Source organism: Parambassis ranga, chromosome 15 (genome assembly GCF_900634625.1).
Source record: "Parambassis ranga chromosome 15, fParRan2.1, whole genome shotgun sequence".
Lineage (NCBI taxonomy): Eukaryota > Metazoa > Chordata > Actinopteri > Ambassidae > Parambassis > Parambassis ranga.
In genome coordinates, this window is record NC_041035.1 from 8,151,586 (window position 1) to 8,177,650 (window position 26,065).

A 26,065-nucleotide genomic window follows, 5' to 3' on the forward strand; every position below is an offset into this window, starting at 1 on the left:
GAGAGAGAGACCGACCCCAGGATTATCTAACGGTTTGCTGACAGACACCCAGATGGCACTACGCCCCCTCCCCCTGCCCTCCTCTGACTGACATTACCTAGCCAATTAGATTGACTCCATAGAGCTGTCAAACCAATTAGTTTCCCGCTCAGCAAGAAGGCGCCAATTAAATTTTTGTCAGAGTGACAACTGTCCAGTTGAATGTCTACTTTTCTGCCAGTTTTTGTAGACCCATACCAGCTCATGCCAGCCCGTTTGTCCTCTGCTGCCTGCTGGGATACAGTAAAGTGAAGGACACATTATTTACTAATTTTGTTGAAGAAAGTGTGAGGTAGTGAAATGCCTGTGGATCATGAAAAGAATGTGGTTACGCATGTTTAACAGGTTCATGTTTCTGTTGGTTTGAATATTCTGACAAATCCATGCATGCCTGTAAATCAGTCGGAATCATTGCACACGTTAGGATGAGAGCAGGAATACAGTGAACATGCCAACGTTTTCATGCAAAGGTATACCTGTGAGATTAGGCCTGTTTGTACTGAATGCAGATTTAAAAACACGATTCTATTCAGGCTCTCATACAGAGGATGTTAGCATCACTACAGCTGCCATTGGTTAATGACAGAATTGGCTTTTCAACACATCCTGCAAACACAAACACACAAGAAAACTGGACCCATCTGCTCAGTGAAAGCTTTTCTAAAACACTGAATGATGGTTTCAGCTGTTGACTGTTATTGAACACTACCATCTTTTATTATTGACTGTCAAATGCTTTATTTGATTTATACCACCATATGGAGTCTACATTCTGTTTATTATTTGAAAGTCTTTGTTGCTCTGTAGTAGCTTTATTCTGAGGTTAGACAACCATCTTGCAGTGTTTTATTACCACCAGTAGAATCTAAAAAAGACCACATTTAAAGAAGCACATGAGTTAGATCTTATTTATTTTAATGTTATTCATCTTCATAATGATTTTAAATTGTATAGAACTGCTATGGATGATAATGGATGATAATGAGCCAATGAGTGGCATATACATTTAGCACAACTTAAAAGACTAAATAAAAGTAGGATGAAAATAATTTTAATGCAGCCTCAGATTGGGGCTACACTTGTTCGTTAACTTTAATCTAATTTCTCTCTCTTCACTGAGTCATGTCCCATAACCTACTGCGGTTCTCTCCCTCCCATCCTTCCTCCTGCTGATGTCTTCATCATCTCTGTGTATCCTATGCCACACTCTCCTGCTCCGTCTCTCCATTCTCTGTTCTGTTTTCTTTTGAGCGGCCCGGTAAATCCTTTGTTGGCTTTCTCAGAGGCTAGTTACAGCAGACATTGCTGGGATTCCAGCTGGAATCTACTGCTGGCCTGTCAGTCTGTCCGTTGGTTGCCCCCACTGCTTCTTCTGCCAGGACTGTGGGGGTCTAGCTTTTTTGCATCAAAGTGTGAAACTGGACGTTAATCTCTCAACTCTCATAATCATCTTTGTGTCACACCAGTCCTTTTATGTCAGTCTGGCAGGAGGATGTGTGTCATGTTAGACAGGAAATGGCAGATGTGACCTTGAGAGGACAAAAACTTTTAACAAGGCTGTGTTAATGTGAGGCTCTCAAACCTCAGAACCAAGGACATGCTTAAACCTCCAGGGACCATTTATAGATTTTTCTCAGGTGTAAAAAATGCAGAGCCACTCTGATTTGCAGTAGATTACTTTTAAAGCAATATTTCTCAATTTTGCATCCAGCGACCAACCAGTTACCCAGTCAGTGGTGAATTTTATTGCTACTTTATATTTGGTTACATTCAATCATTTGTATCTGATCAGCCCCTTCCTCCATCTGTTTCACATTTTAGCCTTCACTGGCTCATGGGACATACAGTAATCCCTTCTGTTCCCTGGAAGACTTGTTATGGAACATCTGCAGGAAGGGGTGATTTTTATTCAGTAGCTTAAAGTTAAGAATTAACAGCAAAGTGGAATTAATTATTTACCAGGTTCTGTCCAAGGGAGGAACTCTGAGACTTACATATAGTAAGTCAGTGAACAAGGCACGATTATGTTTTTTATGCATTTTTTGAAACACTTGATGTGATAAAGTGCAAAGTACTCATCAGGTCACATCATGCTTGACAGCAGTGAGTTTGGCTGCAGTTCCTATGGATACAGTGGCAAAGGAGAGGAATGGGAAGAGGCCCAGTGGGAACAGAAAGACAAAGACAGGAGAGAAATGCAAGGAAATGGGTTGATGAGAACTACACACCAGTGGTCCCACCCTCGCTGGCCTGTTTGTGTACTAACAGTTCCCATGCGAAAAGCACAGTGGGTGAGAAAAAGGGGATGCAGTCCTTGACCATTACAACAGATTTCTGTTGTAAAAAATAATGCTGGAAAACAATGTTAACATTATGTCTTTGTGTCTGAGCATCGATGCTCAGATTTCCTTTCTGCCCCTGTATATATGTGGCCTTAGCTCACATGGAGGCACACATAATTCCCTTCGCTGTGTTTGGACAGCACGCTCATAAGCTCCATCTCCAACACGTGGCAAACTGTAGCTAGCCTGCATTTTCTCTTTGTGTGTCTGCATTTTTGTGTGTGTGCATGTGTATGGGCATGTGCCTGGCTGCCCATGCTGACTGTGATGTAGCCTGTCATATATAGGTTACCACTACTCCCTAACCTATCTAGCCAATCAAAGCCAAGAGATGAGAGGAGAATGCCCAGTGGCCCCGGGCTCTACATAAGGCTGCAGAGCCTATCGACAGCACTGACGGACCGGCTTATTGACTGGCCGTCTGGCTGACTCGCTGGCTATTTGTCTGCATTGCTAGCTGTTGAGCTGGCTTTGGTTGTCTATCCCTAATCTATTTGCCTAGTTAAAGACTTAGGTTTACTGTATCAGCAGGAACAGGGAGGGGGGAGGTAATACAAAGGAGGATTTTTACCACTGTTACTGTTTTAAGTCGTCGTATTCATTCACTTGCTGATCCTGCACATATGCAAGCAGAGATCGGGTAAATGAGGATGGTTGATATGGATGTTGTTGTCGTCACCATGTGCTCAGCAGACGATGCTGATGATGGAATTAGAAACTTATTCCTTGCTGTTTTTCTCACACCTCATTTAGGACCTCACCCTCCTCGCTCTGACAGGATTACAATCTCCTTTGTGCTTTTTAATTAATAGGTTAAATAGACCCCCGCCCACCATGGGGCTCGAAAGGGGCTGTGTGTGGGTGAAGGGGGAGATGGGGAGATCACATGACTGTTCATTCAGACCAGTATTAAAAAGAGCCCTCTGTCCTTCCTATTAGCATAAGTGTGTGTGTCTCTCTGGGCGGAGGCTGATCAAAAGGCCAATTAACACATCCGCACTGCAGCCGGTTGACCTTAGATTTGGGCTTTTCATTTAACCAGAAATTCTACCCCTTTTTCTTGTGTAACATCAAACTTGTCTTGCTTTATTTAATTGATATATTTAGGGTTCAAATTGGTTTATGTGAAAAGTAGAAACATAGTAGTAGCAGTGATTAGGAAGATACAAATCAACCACAAGTTTCCCTCCAGCAGAAAGGCTTGAATATGTTTTTGTAGCAAATCTGGATTAAGTCCTTGTTGAGCTGTGCAGACATGGTTGTGCTGTTCTGTGTAGAGATGCAGTCATTCATGCACATGGATGACTACACATGTGCAACAGACTACTTGCATGCATACATTTATGAGCAGCCTGCACTCTCCTCCCCCCTCCTTACGTCCCGTTGACCCTCATACTGTATATAGGTCATGAAATGTACATGTCTTTGAAGTGTGAAGTGTGTGCACCATATTCTGTGTCTATAAAACCTCTTAAAATCTCAAGCACATGAATAGTGTGTTTTTCTTAGAATATTCCAATTCTGAACAAATATGTCTGGGACGGTGATTCACAACTAATATGGTTACTGAGAGACAGTTACCATCCTCCATGTGCAGTAAGCTAACTTAAAAGATAAAACATTGCGTTATTTCTTTGTGTTATGGCAGGCCCAGCAGAGGAAAAAATGCCAACCAGAACACCTAAGAGGCAGCGTAGACTGAAGCCAAAAAATGACAGCATGTATCCCTCGGCAGTAGGGTTTTGTCATCAGCTTTTTATGCGAGTCAAGGGAATTTCCTTGAGGGCATAAGCAGATATTACATTATTTCCACAGGTCTTGCATAGTATTTAACATTTGAACCTTTAACTTTCCATTTCATCAAGCCTTTTATCAGGAGCACACACTCTGTCACAGAACTTTAGAGTTAAAACACAAGAAAGTCATTAGCTGTTAAGAGGGATTCCTGACAGATAGTCGGCATGTCAAGCATTCCAAAGAAAGGCAAAGACACAAACTGCTGTAAAGTAGTCACCTTTAGTCAGTTACCACATCGGTCTTGTCAGCCAATGTAACGTGAGGAAAGGCATTTGATAAAATTGAGTTTGATATTCTGAAGGTAATTTCCATAGATGTGCATCTACTATGGTATTTTATGTTATTGTTGATGTGAGTTTAGGGAGGAGGTATTTAGTGTTTATTGAGGAATGTCTGACGTTCAGTAAAACGTGTTGAAACCTGCGATAGCATCATTTGTCATGCATGTTCCTTTTAACATCCCTTGGGCAAGAGTCAACCAGATAATCATGCAGCCTCTGTATTCTGCAAGAAGCCTCCTATCTATTTTAGACAGATGAGAAGAACTAAAGATTGTGAACTTATCGGCATACATCACTTCCTGAGTGCCTTTTTCTGAGCTGGGGCAGAGCCCGTTTGTGCATTTTAAGAACTGGTTGTCTCAAGAGGTTCGAGAACCAAAGGTCATGCAGAGTTACATAGTGGTGGGTGTAATTTCCATGGGAAGATAATCATGGTGGGCCAAATGAATCTGGTTTGCTTATGTTTTGTAAATTTGTATCCATACACCCACAGGCCACTGCTAGAGCCAACTCTGTCTGGAAGTCTGGTGCCAGCAGCATTTTTATGCATCTCTCTTTAGCATGGTTATGGCACTGAGCCTACTTGAACAAGGGTTTGTCACTGTCCTGCTAATGTTTTTAGCCAAACACACACCTGGTCAGTCACATAAAGCAACATGGTGTCAAGTTGATACATACTGTAGGTGTTTCAAACTGTCCATGCTCCAGTTAACAAAGGCTTTAGCCAATATTTCTCTTTATAAACAACACTATTTCTTTGTCATCTACAGAAATCCAAAGACCACGGTGCAGAGGACCAACAAGAAAGTGAACAATGACCCAACACTGCGCATCCAGAACCTTTCTATTCTCACCAGGCAGATTAAAGCGTTCTATCAGGTAAGGCTTTCCTTTTGAACTTAATAGAATGTAAATAGTTAAGAGCTGTTTGTTGCATTTGTAAAGAGAAAGAAGATCAACAAATGCACATATCGTTGTACACTGGAACACTGGTTCCATATACTCTTATGACTTTGCTGACACCGAATGTCTTTATTCAAATGATGGGTTAGGTAGCCATACTTAGGTATCACTTTGCTGTAGAAAAATATCAGGCTACACACCCCACCACTGATGTGGTATCATGAGCCCTGTCCAGATGTCAGAAGGCACAGTCAGAAATGTAAAATGCACTAGCGTGGTTATGCATCTACTAGGTATTCTGATGAATGTCTTGTATTCATTCTAGCTTTAGTTACTTATTTACCTAAAGAAAGTATAGGTACCTTTTGCACAGATTCCCTCTTGGACAGGGATTCTGTTATAAAAGGTCAGATCAGAGGTGCCACAAAGTGAATAACATTGGAAGTGGCTCACAGCATAACATTAATTCCAAGACAGACTTAGAGCTCTAGTCAAAGATATGAATGTGATACAAGTACGCATGTAGTGAAGTTTTATCTCGTGTTCAGTATCAGCTAATCAGGCTGCATGTCAGTTTCTGTTCTCACCACAGTTACTCATTACAAAAAGAAATAATTAAAACTTCCCTTCTCATCGAATGAGCCCAAGAAGAGCAGAGGATTAAAAGATGACAGGATTGATTCCTTGATATCAGAAAGGCCAAAACCTCTCACATACAGAATTCCAATGCATATTTGATGATCTGAAGAAAAGCTGTAATCATCTCTGTAACTGGGTACATTGTTGTCTTCTTGGATGTTTAAACTCAACATTCAAGCTGTCAACATGACTGGAGATCCTGAACCCTAACTGACCACTCCACATCCCTGGAAATGATATAACAAAGCCTGGCTGGCCCGATAGCACCTCCCAGCACTTCAGTCTGCTCCCATACAGCATTGCCTAAATACACTGTGTCAGCTTCTTACTGTGTGCAACTGTTATGCCAAGTGTGAAACTAGCAAGCTTAGCAAAATCAAACATTCCAGGAGAATATGATTCTCTACAGTGCATCAACTGTGTTTATGAAAACCAGGAGCTGGGTGTGATCCAACATGCTGCTGTGACAGTGCAGCGGGTTGAGGAATGCTGTCATGACAGAGCGACACTGACACACACACAATATCCACACTCATGGCCTGTATCCTCGTGGGGCTGTGGTAATTATTACCTACAGTGTAGCACCTAAAAAAGCATGAATTTATTTCTCTGTATTTGCCCCTGGGCAGTCCTTAAGATTCTTAGTTTTGAGCATGTGACACTGAATGGTTAATTACTTTGTTAGTAGGGCGTTGCTTTGTTTCTGATCATCTCGTTAATCACACCAGGGTCATCTTATTTAAACAGTCAGCCTATTGTGTAGACTTTGGCATTATAAGCCTACAAAAGCTCCACTAGGCAGCTTGAAATGGCTATAATTATCTGTCACAGTGTTGGTAGTTAGGTCAGTGGCCACTAAGGGTTAAGTAGTGACCATTAGAGTCTGTGGATGATGAGATGACGGGAAAGGTTAAGGACATTACCTGGGTGTGACTCTGTTAGCAACCTGACATGCTCTGCTGTTACTGTCTTACCTTGTTTCATTTGATCAATTACTGCTGTAAAGAATTATTTGGAAAATGTGAGCTTGTAAAATAAGATAATGGCTCACATTTATTTGAGACACTGGGATTAGCTGTCTGACTACTGGGAGATGAGTGGCATTTAAGAAAACAGCAGACATAATGTGGGGAAACTGGTGCTGTTTTGTGTTCATGCCACTGTGTAATCTGCATGGTTTTAGCTTTAGGAGGGTATTGTTGGCCAACAATGAAACTCTTGTTCGTCCGCTGCTTTTGATTAATCGTACCTTTTTGTCTGGTGGTTGAACTCTTTGTCACACTATTGTGCAGCCATTTGTGTCAGGCTCAGACTCACAGACCACCTACAGGTTTAAATCCTTCACAGTTCTCCTTTGTCCTTGCTTTGTGTCCGATTGTCCCAAGATGACCTTTCAGGGACTGAACCCATCCACTGAGAGGTTCATATTAAGATACACTTGGTTAATTAAGAGGCCATTTCAGTCCATGAGTAAACAAAAAAACTGTGATACATTACCGTCAAGGATGCTGTTGTATGTGCTGTAAATATGTATTAATGTGGTCTTGGTCTGCCAGGTTTACAGTATAGTCATACTTTACTTTGGTTGTGTACTCTAGCTCAATACATTTTAAATAATATTAGAGACTGTGCTTTCCACAGTTTAAGAGGTTGTTTCTGAATATCCATGATCAGACAGATCATAAAAAGTTTTGGATATTTGTTTCTGTGGTCGTTTCCTGTGGCTGTTTTCGGGCTTACTGGCTTCACATTTCCCGAGCCATATGGATGACAACAGGACCATTCAGGTCTTAGGCTGATGGATTTAGCAGGTTTTAAATTTACTGTACCACTTTAAAAGAGGTAAGTGGAAGTCTTGTATGGTTGGCTGCCTTTTGTGATTCAGTAGATTGATCTCACTCTTCGAACTCATTATTTTGATTAAATTATTTGCAGTGGTGTTTGATGCAGAATCCAGATTAGGAGAAAAAAGACAAAAAAGCAAGCGTTTAGTGTTAATTAGAGCATAAGAAGAAAAGCCCAATATAAAAAAAAAACAGAACTCAAGGCTTCTGTGTGCTCCACAGATGTGTTAAAGCTTTATATTCTGTGTCTAGAGGGAAAAAAGGAGAGGGCTTTATTAAGTTTGAGCCCTTGCTGACTTGCCAAAAGATAATTGTGGTGTCAAGAGAAAACTAATTCATTAACCTTAATAAACCATTAAAGGCAGACAGCGAGAAACTCTCCCGGTCCCTCTCCTTCCCCTTCCCTTACCCCTTTTCTTCTCGAGAAGGTGTAATCCTGGAAGCAAATGTTGTGGAAGTTGTGAAAAATGTCAAGTTAAACAAGACATTCAATAATAATGGTTTCCATTTCATAGGATGAGCTCTCTTGAGCTGAGCTTGGTGTGTCTGCCTTGCTGTATTGTGTGTGTTTCTCTTACTGTTCTGGTAAAGTAGATGGTGTAGGAGGAGGTCAGTGTCTAGACAGGCTTCAGACTTTGATTTCAGAATCTGGTAAACGGATCAAGGCTGAACTGCTGTAAGCATGTGTGTGCCTGTCCGATTGAACGCGGCATGCATTTTAAATGTTGCACCGACATAACAGCATGCGAGGGGGAATTTGAATGCTGGCATATTACTGCATTGCAGCTGAGTGGGATATTAACTTTGTACACAGCAGATTTCACTGGTGGTTCCATTGCTCTGGTGGTCAGTCCAAATATATGCAGGGCCTCTTTTTAATTTAGTGGTCTTGGTTTGGCATTCTAAAGCGGGCTGTATGACGGAGCCTTGGCCAGCTGAACTAAATTCTTTGTGCCTTTACTGGCTTTTCTTAAAGCTTGCTAAGTGAATCCCTTTATCCTGGTTTATGAAAATCAGGCTCGGAGAGCATCTGGTGTCATTCAGTGTCACAGCTAATCATTCAAAGACAGGGGACGGGTTAGGAAAATATGCTTTGTAGTAGTTTTTGCAAATTGTTGTGAGCACCAGTGGATGTGATTAAATGTTTGCTGTTTTTATATAGTCTGACATTTATTCTCTGCTTCTATCCTTAAGGCATTACTTGAGGAAATAAGAGCACTTCTGTCCTCTCGTTGCCACTGCTTTGGTTTGGGGTGTGGCGTAAAGGCTGGAGCTCTGTTTTGACTGTTAAAAGTGTAACAGAGGCCACCATTCATGCAGAGGGTGCCTGGCCCCAACTGGTCTTCGGTATGGTTCAGATCATCCGGCCCTCCTATGTGTTTTATTGGTTATCATCCTAAGGCGAGAGACCAGCCAGAGAATATTTTCATACAACAGGACAAGACACTCTGATACAGACAAACCCTGACTATCAGTCATGTACACACATGATCCCTGTCTGCTGTGATTATAGCTAATGTAGGTTGTTTTTTTTTATTGACTTCATCAGAAATGGAAAGATCCACCCTTGTTATTACAGGTTTTGCCTGAAGGTGGTGGTTATTTTTTTATTGGCTTCTGCAGATCAGTCAAATTATACAGAAATATCCATTTTTATAAGTCTGGAATTCCCCCTTTCTTTTCAGCATCCTTCATGAGCAGATTAGTTTATTAGAGCATGTGCTGGTAGCTGCCGGCCAAATGTGTGTGCTCATGCAGACTCATACTTGTCTGAATGTCCTGACGCTGTTGGCTTACTGGATAGAATTTCAACAATCGCACAGGTAGTTAGCAGTTGGACGTCACTTCAGGGACTCTAATTCACTTTAGAGGAAGCCTAATTTCCTTTTTTATCATCTTTCTAAAACTGTTTCTGGGTTTAGGTTTGAGTTACATTTGAAACTGACAACTTATAGAGTGAATCTTTTTTAACTTTTTTAACACCAGGCATTGAGTGGGATGTGAACTTTACCTCACTAAAATAACATCTCATAAACATGTTGTTGTAGTTATTTGTGTGGCTGTATGACAGCCCAGTGAGGACATAGTACATGTGAAGGGAAATTTGTATCAGTTATGATATAGAGTAGGTTCCCATATGCGAGGAGCTGGTTTAGGTAAAGGGGAAGTTAGAAACTTTGTTCCTCTTTTCCATCAGAGCCTGTGGATTATGTCTGCTGGAGTCTGTGCTCTGTGGAAAGACAGAGCATCATTACAAAAACATTATTGCAACTCCATTTGTCATTTGTCATTTGGATCAATAAAAACAGAGGTGCAATAAGGGCATTGACCTAAATGGTGTGTATGATCCTGTGAACTTTTCAGCCAGTTTGAAGCTCAACCCTGAGGTGATAGGGTGGAGGGTGGTGGAGGGGGTCGGGCTGTTTCCAGCCCACCTGCCTCCACCTTTGAGAATGAGCAGCAGGATCAACCCGTCCACTCGTTCTGCCTCAGGGCTCTATTGTAAAAAGCACTCTAGATGACAGATAACAGAGAAAGAAACAAAGGAACACCGTACTAACGACACGTTCCCTCCTCCTCCTCATGTAAGAGATGATCTGTCCATCTGGCCGGCAGCAGACCCAGACTGCTGTTCTTTTCACTGCTGTTTTTATTACCAAGAACAACTGTTGATAATTAACTAGACAGTGTTGTTGTTTATTTGTTAAATTTTCATTAATATTTTACATAAAGATAGAAAACATTCTGCTTTATAAACCTTTGCGTTACCATTTGTGGATTGAATCATAATTTTGCTGCATATAGCCAGCTGGCATCTCACACAGTCTCTCTGTGGGATCACTGTTAGTTTCTACCGGAGTGTTTGTTTCTTGAACTGCAGTGCGCAAACCCCTTTTTGTGGTCCTACGGGCCTATTAGAGCACTGCACAGCAGGAAAAGCTTTCTTTGCATTGATTAACTACAGGGGGATGTAGTGTGATCTGCTGTTAAGTGCTTTCTGTGTGTGTGTGCTTGTGATGTGAGGAAAAGAGGAAGCATGCTCCTTCCCATCGTTGGTGGTAATAACCTTTTCAAGTTCATAAGCTCTGCAGTTTTTCAGCAGGAGGGAAGTCCGCAGAGGGTAGGAGAACGCGTGTGTGTGTGTGTGTGTGTGTGCGCTCTCGAACACTTTACTGTACCACGTTCATCAGGGAGGATAAACCCATCTCCTCGTTTCTATGGCAACACACCATGTCTGCAGAATGGGTGTGAATAAGGCTTTCAGGGTTCAGGCAGCATGTGTGTATGGACACACGCACATCTCATCACGCTCGTCAACACATACGCAGTTGCAGCACAATTAGCCTCCTGTTAAAGCTGGGGTGGTAGCGGAACTTGAGTGGAGAGGTGGGAAAGGGAGGTGCATGTGTTGCAGAGGGCCAGTTTAATAGACAGAGCTCCTGTAAGACGGAAACACAGCAGCCTTATAACCTTTCTGCTTACACTACTTTAGCACAACCATGTCCACATACACACTTACCAGCTGTAACAGTTATTGTGCTGCAACCTTTGCAGTGTATTAGATTTGTGTGTGTGTATGAGCATCAGCAGATTTTTATTTCTATTGTCAGCAGACATCCATTCACCCACGTCTAGCTTAGACAATAGAGGAGATGCAGAGCTCAGAGTTATTTAGGTGCGATATGCTTGCCTGTAATTCCTTCTTAAATGTGTTGTTTCGGGTGACTTGAGGTATATTTTTTGACGGGGAGCTGCTCTTAACAGACCTGCAGAGTAACTTTGAAGATTGTTTTGCAGACAAAACATATTCGGTGAGTAAATTTAGTTGTGGACAAGCACTTCATTCTATCAGTCTGTCTAAATGTCTCTGTGGGATGGAAGAGGAGCCGGCATTGAGGAAGTGTGAATCCAGCTGGAATCAATAATAAAGCCATATAGTATCAGGATAGGGGGATGGTGAGGGAAGAGGAAAGCTGAGAAGAGAAGAAGAAGCAGTTCAGCCCTGTGTGCCTGGAGTGAGGAGTGATAAAATCAAAGCTGCATCTCTCTCATTTTCTGCCATTTCTCCCTATATTTATCCATTTTCTCTCTCATCTCCCAGTCGCCCATTTCTGTCTGAAAATTGGCTCCTTTGAAAGTTTAAATGACTGGCTACTTCACATTCTCTGTGTGTGACATGAAAATGATTAGATGTATGAAATATTGGAAACTGTCAATTTGACTCAGCCAAGGACTTTTCTGCTGTCACAGCTACATTAAAGCAGTGAAAGCTTTTCATTTGAAAAGTGCGTGCGTGCACGTGTGTTCACATGCATGCCTCACAGTGTTCGTAACACATCGCCATGACATGCTCGGTGTGGATGCTTTTCTCGCTCCTGCAGTGTCCATCATGATTTATGTATGAGAGCTAAGCCTTTGCCAGCTAATCCAAGAGGCGTATTAGGCTACTGTAGTTTAGCTTTGTTATTAGCCTCCAGCTAATCCTCAAAGCATGTTATTACCCACATCCCTGAAAATGCAGTCCACATGACAAGCAGCATATTGAAGGTGCATTATCAATGTTATCAACATGGCACAGAAAAGTTGGTAGAACCTGACCTATAGGGAAAACCAGGTGAACCCAACCATTTTGGGTTGGAAGAACAAACCTGTGTGTTATGTCCTTAAACTAAACCCTGTTTTCCTTTGTTAGGAGTTCTCTGAAAGACACTCTGTGTATAACACTGAGTTGTTTTTTTGGATGGTATGAAAGTAGTCTGTCAGAAAGTGCAGCTTAACATGTCATGCTTGCACAGCAAACACATGCAGCCATTGAAGGTGACAGGCGTGAGTGTGAATTGACAGGGACCAGCAGTCAGGAGTGGGACAGGTGGTTGTAGGGCGAGGAGAGTTGTGAGTGTCAAAACAGTGATCCATTATTTCTCCACAGCCATTTGTCTTTAAAAGGTATTGTATGTTGTTAACAAGTCTCTGGATAACTATCTACAACACTATATGACTTTTCCCATGACTGATCATTATGTATTGGATGAAATAATAAAGTAATTGAACTGATGTTTCTTTTTCTCTCTGAAGAGGCCAGGAAACCTAATCTTACATCTTTTTTTGGTCTCCTCCTCTTCACTATTCAAAGTCTGGTTTTGCCTAAAGCTGCTGTCATGAGACCTGCATGGTGAATTAGCCATCATGCACGCCAAATGCTTCTCTGTAAGACACCAACTGGGGCTGTTTAAGCGACGCTGCTTATTCTTAGTGACACTTCTTGAGTCAATCTGTTTGATCATCTTAGTCCAGAACTCCCTCATTAGTCATCATTATTTCTCTCTATCAATAGTATTTTGTTGCTGTCAGCAGATTTTTCACTATGTTTTTTATGTCTCTACACTCTCCCTCTATGCTTCATACCCTAGTGTTGACTGAAAGATAGACAGATAGGCCAAGTGGGGTCAGTGGTCTTATCACCACCAAGGGGAAACCATGGCAACCATGCTCTTAACCTAATAACCATGACTGTCCATACTCTGACCTTCACCTCAGGTCATAGAAGGCTGTCTGTGTGTGTAAATGATGGATGAAGTGCAGATCTATTGGCTAAACTATTGTATTTGTGTGTGTCCAAATATATTAGTGGTTATTATAACATGTTCAGTTGATTGTGGCATTGTGTGTGTATACAACATATAATATAATACATATAATAAAAGAGTGTGACATCTTGTCCGTCTGTTGGACGGTGCACTTATCTTTTTCAAACCAGATGTGAGTAATGCACAGGAAATCTGCCATCCTATTGCACCACATCTTCCTCTGTACACCGCTGGTTTTCTGTTTCTGCATTAAATCAAAAATCCAGCAAAGGTTCACCACAGACTCAGTGGCCTCGGCTGCAAGATTCTGATAAGACAAATATGTGAAGTTGGGTTTAAAACTTGATGGATAAACATTCCTTGATGAACCGTACATGTTCTTTGTGCCACAAATTTAGATTAAACTTTTTAACCAGTCAAAACCAATGACTGATGTCAGATTACCTACCATCAACCCCCATCACCTCCACAGTGAGGTAATGCAATATGTATAGGGCAGATGGTTACAGCAGGAGGGAACTTTGTCCAAACCCCTGCTTATATAAGCCTCTTTGTCATGACTTCAGCAGTAACCTGCATAGAAGAGTTGAACCGTCGGGTCAAATGAGTTCAAGCTGCTCTCTGCCATCAGGCAGACATAAAATATTCAAATTTCCTGACCTTCATGTCCTTTCTGCTTAAAGAAACCAGCCTTCCTTTTCAACACAAATGCGGTTTGGAGTTGGTTTATACTGTGCTAAAGGTTACAACTGTAAAAATATTTTGGCAGGCAGTTGACTCATATGGTACAATTTATAATGCAACAACCCACCAAGTGGCTCCATTTGTCATCAGTTGTGACACACAGGCAGAGACTAAGCACTGTAATCATTTAAAGATCTGTTGTTGTTGCCAGCTTGTTTACCCATAATTTGACATAAATGAATGAACTAAAACCAGAACATCTCCACATAGTCATACCCTGCCAATCTCCACATGTTTAGTGTCAGTGTGGTAGTATTGGTGCATGTGCCTACATGATGCTAGTAAATTGCAGTTCATGGTTTCATTTTGGTTTCCATGATTGACATGTGAACAGAGGGGGCCCTGCAGCATAATCCACACCAGCAATTTAACCCACATAAATGCTGCTGTCACTAGCATCGTCTCTCTCTCTGTCTCTCTCTCATACACACAATTCCCACCAATGTGTAAGACCATCACCTTGGCTGTCTACTGTATGCAACTTACTTTTGATGTTAACACCCCAGCCCATAGTTATGCCTCAGACCTGCCACCTATTAAATTGAAGATATTACAGTCTGATAGATATCTCCTCACTTTCAAAGAGCCCAAAGGATTATATTTGGATACATACTGTAATGCTTACAGGACTACTGACACAATCTGATGTCTGTTATATTCCCGACCACTCTCATGAAATTTTTCTCTGTTAAACAGGAGACTCTGCAGCAGCTGGTGATGATGCCTTTACCAAATGTGCTGCTCCTTGGCCGAAACCCGCTCTCTGGTAAGTGTCGGTGTACTAAACCACTCATTCACTACTGTGGAAGATTTCCTGTTGTGCTTCAAGGCCCCTCAAGCTAAGTGACGTGGGCGGCGAGTGTGCTGACAGCCGCAAAAAGAACACATGCAATTCTGCAGAGCTTTTGGCACTTTTATCAGAATGCAGCAGTAGACCTGCTTTAATTAACCAGTGCGGACAACATAACAGAAATATTTTTATTGTTGAGGTGATTGTTGGTGTTAAGACCACAGAGATGTCGGGGGGGCTAAAAGTGTAGTGTTTCTATTTCCCAAAGTGTTAAACTCATTAAACCGATTTGCAGCAAAGCTTTGACCTTGAAAGTCTTGGATGTGATATCTGATATGTCTCAGTGGCGTAAAAGCAACAGTGATGCAGAGTCAAGTTTGAAAAAATGTTTTTGAGCAGCTTGACCTATGCAGCCCTAAGTGCTACTTGATATTCCAAGGGGGCCTTGATGGAGCTGCTGAGGAGAATGTCACTAGTAGCAGGTTACAAGTGGTGCAAAAAGGCTTCTTACCAGTACCTCAGATAAAACCTTTGTCAAAACCAGTACAAGGTTAATGCTTTTCGTGGTCACACTAAGGTGTTCATAGCTTCTGTGTACATCTCTGCAACTATAATCACCAGCTCTTACAGTTAATTCAGCTCACAGACTGCACTGAAAGATACCTCTACCTTCTTAAACATATTAAATTCCCTGTCCTCCCTCTACCACCTTTGTCATACTTTCACCACAGCCACTGCTGTTTATTTTTCAGTTTTCATCACTTTTTATTGGTCATAGTCACCTCTTGTAATATTCCACAACCCCCACCAGCACGAAAAGGTAAATAAATGCACAATAAGAGGCTTCAGGGAGTACACACTCATCATCTGCACCATCCCTTTCTGTGCCGCTTCCCATAATAACTCAAGTCTAGTCAATGTGAAACCAAGAGGGACTCTACTAAAACAGAACTCCCAAAATAACGTCTACTGTCCGAATATGTCACAGCCAGTTTCACAGAAGCACATTTCTGAAGATCTATTATGAACAAAGACAATTGTCTAGATCTGCAGTGTTTCAAGTGAATATTAAGTGAATACCAAAGTCAGACAAGACTGCAGGGAAGCTCCAGGGAAGTGGACCAAAGCAGGCAAAAAGCATTAGAATGCATTCCTCAAAGTCTCTTCTGCCCTTTACCCTGTAGCTTGTCAGATAATCAGTCAGCAAGCCAGTCAGTCAGGCCAGTGGTGGCTGTGGAGTCTGCCTCTCTGGTTCAGCAGCCGCCAGCTGAAAGTCATTGGCCATGTGGCTTTTATTATGCTCCCATTAGGGGGCAGGGGCGACGCTGCATGTGTGTGAGTGCATGCACGTGTGTTAGTTGCTTGGATGGGGGAAGGGTGTCTTCACGACAGTGAACAGTGGTTATGCACTGTAGTACCCCCACAATCCCCGGGCTCTGACTTACCCCAGTCCGCCTGCATAAACACGCAGTTAGATGCACAGACACACTCCCTTGTGCATGCAAGTAGTGTTTAGCCTGTACGGTTGTATGCACATGTCAGAACACACACATACAGAGCGCCTCTTTTGTTTAGTCTGTCTCATAGCCTGTGAATTATCAGTAGTGATCTGGTTTGAGCTTCTAAAAATGTGCTCCACAATGTGTGGAGATTCTTGATGTATCTAAAGCTACTTAAGCCATTTCAAGGGTTTTTATTAGGCCATACACACTATAGTAATGAGCCACAAACATAATCCTCTCTCTATATACTTCCTACTGTTGGAGATTTACACTCCATATTCTATTAATAAATATGCCAAACATATGGCTGACCCAAGGCTAAACATGGTTTAGGAGAAGTACATCTCAATGGGCAGAAATCCCTTTGATAGCAGCAACAACAGGAAGGGCAACTGTTGGCAACTGACAGCTGACAGAAGATGTAAACTCAAAAAGTGGTGTTTGTGTGAAGCCTTCAGAAAAGTGTTCAGAAAAGAAAAGAGAAAGGAGATTTTCTTTTATTGTGGTAAGAGCAGAATACATACAGTACAATAAGATTTATATTATTATTTCAGATCAAAAACGCATTAGGTTATTAGCAGCATTAGCATTAGCTCAGTAAAAATGAAACGTGTAATTTTTGGCAGCAGCAGTAATATATAAGAAAAATGTTGCAAAAATAAACAATAAATCAAGCTAGAGAAATCTAGAAGTGTGACCAATAATATTTCATGGTAACTTTCACCTCAGCCTGTGCTGCCTGTGACAGCGACCTCAGCTCTGGGCTGTTTTTGATGACGCTCTATCTTGTCACATAAAGTACAAATGCCCTGAAATAATCCGAAGCCATGCTTCAAACAGCTCTGTCCTCTGGTTTGCAGTTCGAGGGTTGAATGCACTCTGGCATGCTGTCAACGTAACATCAGCTTGTGTGCACCAGTTTTTTAATTGATGTGCGATTCGTCAGGCCATGAGCAGATCTATTTGTCATGGCAGGAGAGGGGAGTAGTAGTTGCACATGCACACATTTCTTTTTTCTTCCTATTTACTCATATCCTCACACACACACACATTAACAATGGCAGTGCAGGAAGAAGGGTTAGTCACTGTCCCTCTGACCTCTTGTTTCCTGACAGGAGGATAAAACGGGAAGGGAGGAAAGGAGGTGAAAAGGAAGCTTAGATGAGGAGCAACAATGTTAAAGGAAGGAAGGAAGGAAGGATGGGTGGATGTGTGTTGCAGAGAATAAATGGATGGATGAAGTGGGTGTATAAGAAAGGAGGAAGAGGACGATGAGGCTGGTACAGAGATGGGTCGCACCTCCTTGAAGCCTCCTTGCTGCTGCTGGAGGGAAATTTCCTTTTTCTATTTTCATCCCTGCCTCTTTGCTGTCCTCCTGCACCCTCTCTCTCCCTAGTTGCTCTATTTCTGCATTCTTCCCCAGTGTTTGTGTTGCTTGTGCTCCGTTGGTGCTCTCCCTCTATTGTCTCTTCTGCTTTCATCTCTCCCTCTCACCGTCTCTCCCTCTTGTTCTCCCTCTCTTGCCATATAAATTATTTATCCTATGAGGTCCCTTATCTTTCCTACATTGCTCTAGTAGATTTGCTGAGCTAAATCCCTTTCCTGACTAGAATAGGTTCCTATGGCTCAGACACAGTATTGTTAAGCTCTGCAGCTATGGAATTAAAGTTTTATCTGGTGTCACCCTTCTAGACCCAAATTTGCTTAAACTTCTCTTTTCTTAATATTTCTTTTTATTTCATGAAGTCGTGTTGTGAATGATGAATTGTGACTGTCAACTCACAAGAAAAGCACACCTTCATAAACCTGAAGACCTTGGTTGACTTGAAAAATAAATACATTGATCAGCCTTAATATAATTTTACCACCTGCCTAATATTCTTTGCAGGTCTCTGCTAGTAAAACACGTTTGATCCATTAGGTCATAGAGACAGGACCACTGGGTGTGTACTACAGTGTCTGGTACCAGGATGCTTAAACAGATCCTTTGGGTATTGGCGGTACAGGATGGGGCCTCAGATTTGTTTTGGCACATCCTGCAGATGCTCAATTAGATTTGTTCCTCCCTGGGAGAGGTGGCTACTGTTGCCATGGTGAGAGGTGCATCAGGTCTGTAACAATTTTTATTGTTGGTTCCTTGGCTGCTATAACACATATACTTTGATTTTCTGTACTGTGTGTGAAACGATCAATGTTCAACATGATCAAAATGATCCCAGTTAATATTTTCTTTTACAGCTGTGAACACCTGGTATGGGCTTGCCATGGGTTTAATATTGGATTTCCACTTTAAAAATGCTAATTCAACCTGTCACATTATAACCACATGGACGTCTCAGCTGGTCAATACCACATTGACTTGTGTGCTCTTATTGATTCAAGAGGAATGTGAGGAAGGAAATTGATTTAATTTAGTGGAGGATTCTGTAAAATAGATGAATGGCCTCTGTCAACTGATTCTGTTTTGGTATTTTAAGGAAGCCAGTGAGTCTGTTGGAATCTAAATTGTTGCTTTACTCATACTGTCATACTGCTTTTGTCCAGCAGTGTTGTTCTATAATTTGCAAGGAAGTGCTTTTAATCATCCGAATTGTTTCTCATTTATGATCATTTGGAAAACCCCAAAAAGAATACAGTCATGAATCAGAAGTGTTGTTCTTTGTGTCTGCCATTTAGCTGCTCCTGCTGTGACGACTGGCCCATTAAACTGAGACAAACAGGCCACCCTACGCAGAAATTATGCTGTTGCTAATCTGGATTTATTATCATTAGAGCCGGACAGTGTTAACGCTTGTTACCCCCTGGGCCACATGATGAGCTGGCTTATCACACAAACACACACACACACACTGCTGCAAAAGAAAAACACACACTCCCAACACAGACAGACAAAGATTCACGCAACTTGCTATACCATTCAGTCTGTGTACTGTGACACACATTCACCACCTGGTTTAGCGTTATTCAGCCCCAAATCCCACAGATGAGCTCAGGCCTGTTGAGCAGGCAAGCAGCTGTTTGTGGGCTTCAGCCGTTTCTGACAATATGTCCTGACATGTGGGAGCATACTGGAAGTTCATTCTGCCAGCTTACGTACACCATGGAAAACATTGTGGCACTGTAACTAGAGGAAGGCAGTTTTATAAGGGGAAATTGTAACAACCTAAGAATTTAGCTAATTGGAAGTAAATGTGGGAAGAATAGAGGATGTATTCTTCCCTTTACCATGACATACTGATTCTTTACAGATTTGAGCAGGAAACACATCCCATCTGGACAGGATACACCACCATAACCTGCATCATTCTTTAATTCTAAATGAAAAAATGACAAAGCAAGGCTTCATCGCAAATGAGTCAACTCTTTATTTCACCAGCTTCTAACATGTAATACAACGTTTACTACAAAACCTATACACCAGCCTTTCATGTATAAATGTTAAGGCTGACTGAGACACATTTAGATGGTTAAAAGACCATCTGCTGTTTGTCTTTGTTCTTTATGCAGACATGTTTTAAGTACTTTGTTGTATTAAGTCTCTGTTTTCTTTGTGTCTTTTTTCTTCAGAGCAAGGCCTGGATGAGATGAAAAAACTGTTGCTGCTGCTGCTAGGCTGTGCGGTCCAAGTAAGAGTTCACACCTAGACGTTTTACATATGTCACAGTTATCAATACTATGAATCATATTTCATGATGAATGTATTTTATAAAAAAAAAAAATTAACAGCAATTCCATTTCCGTGCCACAGCATTAGTTGTATAACACAAGTCCCTGTTTCCGCCTTCTTTAATAGCAGCTGTTTGTTCTCTTTGTTGGATGAATTAGCTCGATCATACAGCTAACTCTGCATAATGAATGTCATCACACACCATTTCCTGTCTTGTTACAAAGCCCCCCATTCAGCCCCTACTTCTGCATTTCAGAGACAACTCACCGACTCTTTTGTTTTACTTAAACAGCTCCCCAGTTGCATTCATTAACTCTGGCTTCTTTTAGTAATGTTCCCACATCAAAGCTTCTTTAACTACAGCCACACTGAGAAGTCAGTGAAACTTCAGTGTGTATCTCATGGTCTGCCAGCACTTGAGGAAATTTATCTTGTTCTGATCCAGAAGATTGAGTCTTGCGCTTTTGAAGACTGCATTCCTCAATGCAAAAAGTTCTGTAAACGTTTCATATCAGATCTGCTTTATGTTCACAGTGTCGATCTACTAACCTCCACTTGACCCCATGTTCACCTACAGTTTTAACACATTTTCACCACTCTCTCTTTTGGAGAGTATTAGATTTACCTTTACCCTTGCCTCTTCCTCCCTCTGTTTACAGTGCGAGAAGAAGGAAGAGTACATTGAACGTATCCAGACTCTGGACTTTGACTCCAAAGCTGCCATAGCAGCGCACATCCAAGAGGTATTTCTCCTCCACAGTAAACTAAACTGATAAACTTGGCTCAGTGTTTCCTGCCTCCATTACATGATGTGTGCTGTAACTTATGGACATGAGATGTGACTTTATGGATGATATAATGCTGTTTATTTTAGGTGACTCACAACCAGGAGAATGTAGTGGACCTGCAGTGGTTGGAAGGTGGGGAAATGCCTCCTGATGACTTGGACAGCCTCTGCAGAAACCTGGCCTTCCATCTCAAACGTGTGGTGGATGAAAGGGACACACAACTGGAGGTATTACTGTTTATATAGTGTGTGTTAGTATTTTAATGTGGTGCATTTGTGTTTGCTAATGAAAATTGCTGGCTGTTTCTTGCTGGGTTATGTGGAAACTTTTCTTTTTTTGCCACAAATAGAAACCTCAGGAAGGAAGGGTTGGAGCTGTTAACTGTCTCACTGATGCAGGGTGTGTGTGTGTGTTTTTACTTAGACTATATGCGTCATTAATTGACTTTTCCAACTCATGGGGTGTAGATCCCCTTGACTGATAGATAGATGAGAGAGTGTGTGTGTCAGGGGTTCTAATAGCCTCCAGATTATCACTGTGTAGTCCAGCCGGTCTCAATTAAAATCCCATTTCCTGTCAAGGGTCCTACATCAAAATAGGCTGTGTGCGGGACCCTAGTTTAGGGGTGGTATTGATCTACTATCCTTTTGGTTTTTAGTCACATTGTTAAACCACAGCCTGATTTAATTTAAGTCTTTTGCTGGCTTTCATTTATCCTGCACCTCACCTGCCCTCCTCTTTTCAGACTATAGTGGAGCTTACCCAGGAGAGGGACTGCATGCAGCTGTCTCCCTTGGCTCCCTGTCCGACCCAGTCTCCTGGTGACTCTCCCAGTATGAGAAGGACTGAAAGCAGACAGCACCTCTCTGTGGAGTTGGCTGATGCCAAGGCCAGGATCAGACGTCTTCGCCAAGAACTGTGAGTGTCCCAACCTTATCAGCTACAAAAGAAGAGATTCACATATTCATATGAACATACATCTGTTCCTTGCTGTTCCTTCAGTGGTCAAGTATTGTATTAATTAAGGATTATCTGATAACACTATGTGAGATAAACATCATGAAAGAACAACAGTGCTGAGGAAGAGTCCGCAGTCCATTTCCTCTCTCCTTTATTATTCACATGAGACGTTATTGTTGCATGTGTCACGCTGATCTACACAAACACACACAAGACTAAACTGGCTCTCACAAACCTTAAAGAGGCTTTTTAAAGTCGACTATGAATAATGGAGCTTCCTCTTTAAAGTGCTATAATCTCTTGTCAGACAAAGGGCTAATGGCCAGTGCATATCAGTCAGGAAAGGAGGAGGCCCTTCTGACATTTGGAGAAGTGTTTCAATGTGGCACAAACATGGTGCATAGACCGGCTCTTGTGTTGTCTTGTTGTATTGAATGCTAAGACAGGAATAGTTTGTTCTAATGTTCTGATGATCAATCTAGTATATAAAAAACCATGAATTGGTATTTATTGGTGGTCTGTGTTGTCAAAAATTGTGCTGTTCTTACTTCAAGACAAAAGGCTAGAAGCTAAACCTGTTCCCAAAGGGTAGAAGTATTTTTGTGTATTTTCTGTTTATAAAGCTTGGGTAGTATTTTGTCCTGTACATTGCTCCATCATTCAGCCACCCTGTATTTAGCAAACAATGTTGTTTTGTGTCTTTTGTCAAGACAATGTTTTGTTCAAGGGCCAACTGTAGGTCTAAATTATGTTTTTTCTTTTCTTCTTTTTAACATTTGGCTGTAACTCTAAATGGAGTGCAGGCCACCCTGTGCTTGGTCACATGTTGCTGTGGTTTTGTTTACTTGTTGCTTTGGTGTCTGTGATAGAACAGTATTGTCATGTGATGAGCAGGACAAGGAACAAAAAAGCCGTGCTGATGTAGTCTGGTCACATGATTGTTCTCTAAGGCAGAGGAAGAGTGTGTTTGTTGGTTAGGGCACATGCACAAACTGTGTGTCTGAATACTAATGTGGATGTGTGTGTTCACTGTGTGGTGTGTGTGTGTCTGAAGGAGACCAGGTCAGAGCCGGGGGGTATGGTTCACTGTTCCCACAGCGGTCTGTTTGCTAATGTTTCTGTTGGAGCTACTGCAGCTGGCTTGGCTGAGAAGCTCAGACTTACTAACTTGTTTTCCTTCAACACACTCTTAAAATTATGTGTAGTGTGTAATTGCATTTATCAGGTCTTGGAATGTAAAATATCACAATAACAAACAAAAAACAAATGTACTTGGCAACAGGTAAATTGTTAAACAGAAAGTGTTAGTTATAATAATAGTAAATCATTGTCCATCATTTCAGTAACCTACAGGAAAGGCAGGGTTGTTAATTTTATGTGCACATTTAGCTTGCCAAATGTTCCACTACCACCTGTAGTTTAATGCCATAAACTCGGGACATGGTGTGATTATTGCAGAAAGGTCAGTAGTGTTTATTTTTAGTCTACATTTGAACGTTTTTTTTCTTTTTGTCAGGACAGTGGATAAAAGTTGCTTTTGTGTTTTGACTTTTTAAATATAAGTGTTTATGTCTGCCCTTGCACAGATCCTAACCATGTAAAACCATTAACAGAGCCAGCTGCACCCATAATATGAACCCAGAGCTAATCTGCCACACTGGAGTTGACAGGTGTTTGTGATTTTGGATGGGTGGAGGTTTTCAGGGGGAGGATGGGTGAAAAGAAAACAGAAATGTATGAAGGAATATCTCTGTCTGAATACTGACTTCCTTTATAGCTGTAGCTTTGGGAGGAAGGAGTAGGAAAAAAAAGGGGAAAACAAGAAGCAAGGATGCCTTTCCTTATTGAGATGCACTCCAAGACTCCAGAGAGCTGTAATCAAATAGGCCATCAGATGTTCAGTAGAGCAGTTTCATGCAAACACGCGCAGACACGGAACAGCATCTCAGAAATGCAGTTGTTTTCCTTCAAAGTAGTGTGACACATTTTTCCCTCTGTGGCTGGAGCCCAGTGAATGTGCACACACACACACACACAGACAGTTACACAGACCACAAATGTCAAGCTGCCCTACTTCATTCCTGTACATGAAGCATGTTCAATAGTAAGACTGTGCAGTTGAAGGTGGAGGATTTTCTCTGTTGCAGTTGTTTCCTTAGGGTACAGGAAGATGAAGGGGTCAAGCCTCAGGGGAAGATTTGCATGCACTGACCCCTGAAGCTGTCGTGGGGTTCTGTCTGTTTTTCAGTTGTTTGTTTTCTTCTGCGTGATGTCCTGCAGCATTGTTGTTCAGCAGCCAAATGCAGGACAAAACACTTTACTAACTGTGTCCCGACTGAAAGAGCTCATACACATCGACAGTCGGCTATTTTTACCCAGAAACTGGGTTAGTAGGTTTACTGATATCTTTAAATCATCCGTTTTTTCCTACATGTCCCTGCTGTGTGTCAATGCACACAGTAAGGACCATGAATGAATCCAGCACATGAAACCCTAAAGCAGTTGATTGAGTCTAGTGGCAGCCCTATTCAAATCCTGTAAAATATATCATTTTGCAATTAATAGGTTGTCACCATTAGATGACCTAGCTGAAAGCTTTGAAATGGAAACAGCCCTAAAGGAATGTCCCTGTTAGTTCCTGATAGACACTCAGAAACCCGGCACATCATTTTTTATTGTAGGGCTTCATGGCAGAGACTTAAAACCTACATGTTTTGCCATTTTATGCAATAAAGTTACTTTGACATCTTTTATTTCTTTTTCAGAGAAGAGAAGAGTGAGCAGCTTTTGGACACCAGGCAGGAGCTGGAGAACATGGAGGCGGAGCTCAAGAGACTTCAGCAAGAGGTAATGCTGCCTGTCACACACCTACATGCACACAGCAACACACAAACATCCATATGACTTCATCCCCCCTCCACAAGTACTTTGTTTCTGCAATGCTGCCAGGCTTTAATCAGCTAGCTAGTGACTTAGCTCATTAGGGGCTATTAGAGGTATTTTTAGTCTGGCAGCGGCCTGGCATGGCTTTTGATTTGGTGTGGGCGGCTATCAGGTGAACTGCTGTAAACAAGATGGATGAGTTCAGGACATGGAGGACAGTGTGTTTCTGTGGAGATGTGTGTTTGTGATAATAGTATGAAGAGATTGTTCTCCTCTTATGTAACACCTACCACTGTTAGTCATCCATAAATAACCTGCTGGGCACACAAGGTGTCACAGTCTCAGTAAACCCAGCTGATTTATGATTTTACATTGTTGTGTGATACCGTGTTTAAAATAATGGCGTGCTATGTCCACAGAGCTATCAGCTGCTGTCAGATGCTCGTTCAGCTCGGGCCTACCGCGATGAGCTGGACGCGCTCAGAGAGAAAGCCATACGTGTGGACAAACTGGAGAGCGAACTGAGTCGTTACAGGGAGAGACTTCACGACATTGAGTTTTACAAGGCCAGAGTCGAGGTACACAACTGCACAAACAGCTCGGTCCTAATCATAAATAGTTCAAATATGCCATGTTTTGAATGCACACAAATAACATGAACCAATAAGAGAGACACTTATTCAGCACCAGAAGTCATATGAGTATATTTGAAACATAAAAAATATACATTGTGTTTTCTGTAGGAGCTGAAAGAGGACAATCAAATTCTGCTGGAGACCAAGACCATGCTGGAGGAGCAGCTGGATACAAGCAGGACCCGCTCTGACAAGCTACATCTCCTGGAGAAGGAGAACCTGCAGCTCAAATCCAAGATGCATGACCTGGAGATGGTAAGATGGTGGTTTCAATATTGTTACAGCATCCGTCTTGGTACACTGTTCAATTCCTCTGCTATCTCCAGGAGCGTGACTTGGACCGGAAGCGTATGGAGGAGCTGTTGGAGGAGAACCTTGTGCTGGAGATGGCCCAGAAACAGAGCATGGATGAGTCCCTGCACCTTGGCTGGGAGCTAGAGCAACTATCCAAGACACCAGAACTGACAGAAGGTAAGAGAAAATCATCTAAATGGTAGCAAAGAAAACAGGTAGCTGGTTCAAATGTTTTGTCCTGATCGGGCTTAAGGCTTCAGATGGCCGGCAGACCACACTTTGGTCATTGGCTCTTGATCCTGGCGTCATCCCCACGGTCTGTCTGCAACCAGCCTCCACTGGGGTTTCTTTCCACTCAGTTAAGACCTG

General features: G+C 41.9%; 1 protein-coding gene across 6 annotated transcripts in view; it reads left to right on the plus strand.

The window, feature by feature from the left end:
• ccdc88ab (coiled-coil domain containing 88Ab) overlaps positions 1-26,065 on the plus strand; it is a 48,166-nt gene that overhangs the window by 3,065 nt on the left and 19,036 nt on the right. For all 6 annotated transcript variants that reach the window (XM_028422960.1, XM_028422965.1, XM_028422966.1 and 3 more), the window contains exons 3-12: positions 5,230-5,338; positions 14,874-14,943; positions 20,037-20,095; positions 20,796-20,879; positions 21,011-21,151; positions 21,670-21,842; positions 24,650-24,731; positions 25,187-25,345; positions 25,511-25,657; positions 25,729-25,873. In XM_028422960.1, the coding sequence (XP_028278761.1) occupies positions 5,230-5,338; positions 14,874-14,943; positions 20,037-20,095; positions 20,796-20,879; positions 21,011-21,151; positions 21,670-21,842; positions 24,650-24,731; positions 25,187-25,345; positions 25,511-25,657; positions 25,729-25,873 (1,169 nt within the window). The remainder of the gene's footprint in view (positions 1-5,229; positions 5,339-14,873; positions 14,944-20,036; positions 20,096-20,795; positions 20,880-21,010; positions 21,152-21,669; positions 21,843-24,649; positions 24,732-25,186; positions 25,346-25,510; positions 25,658-25,728; positions 25,874-26,065) is intronic.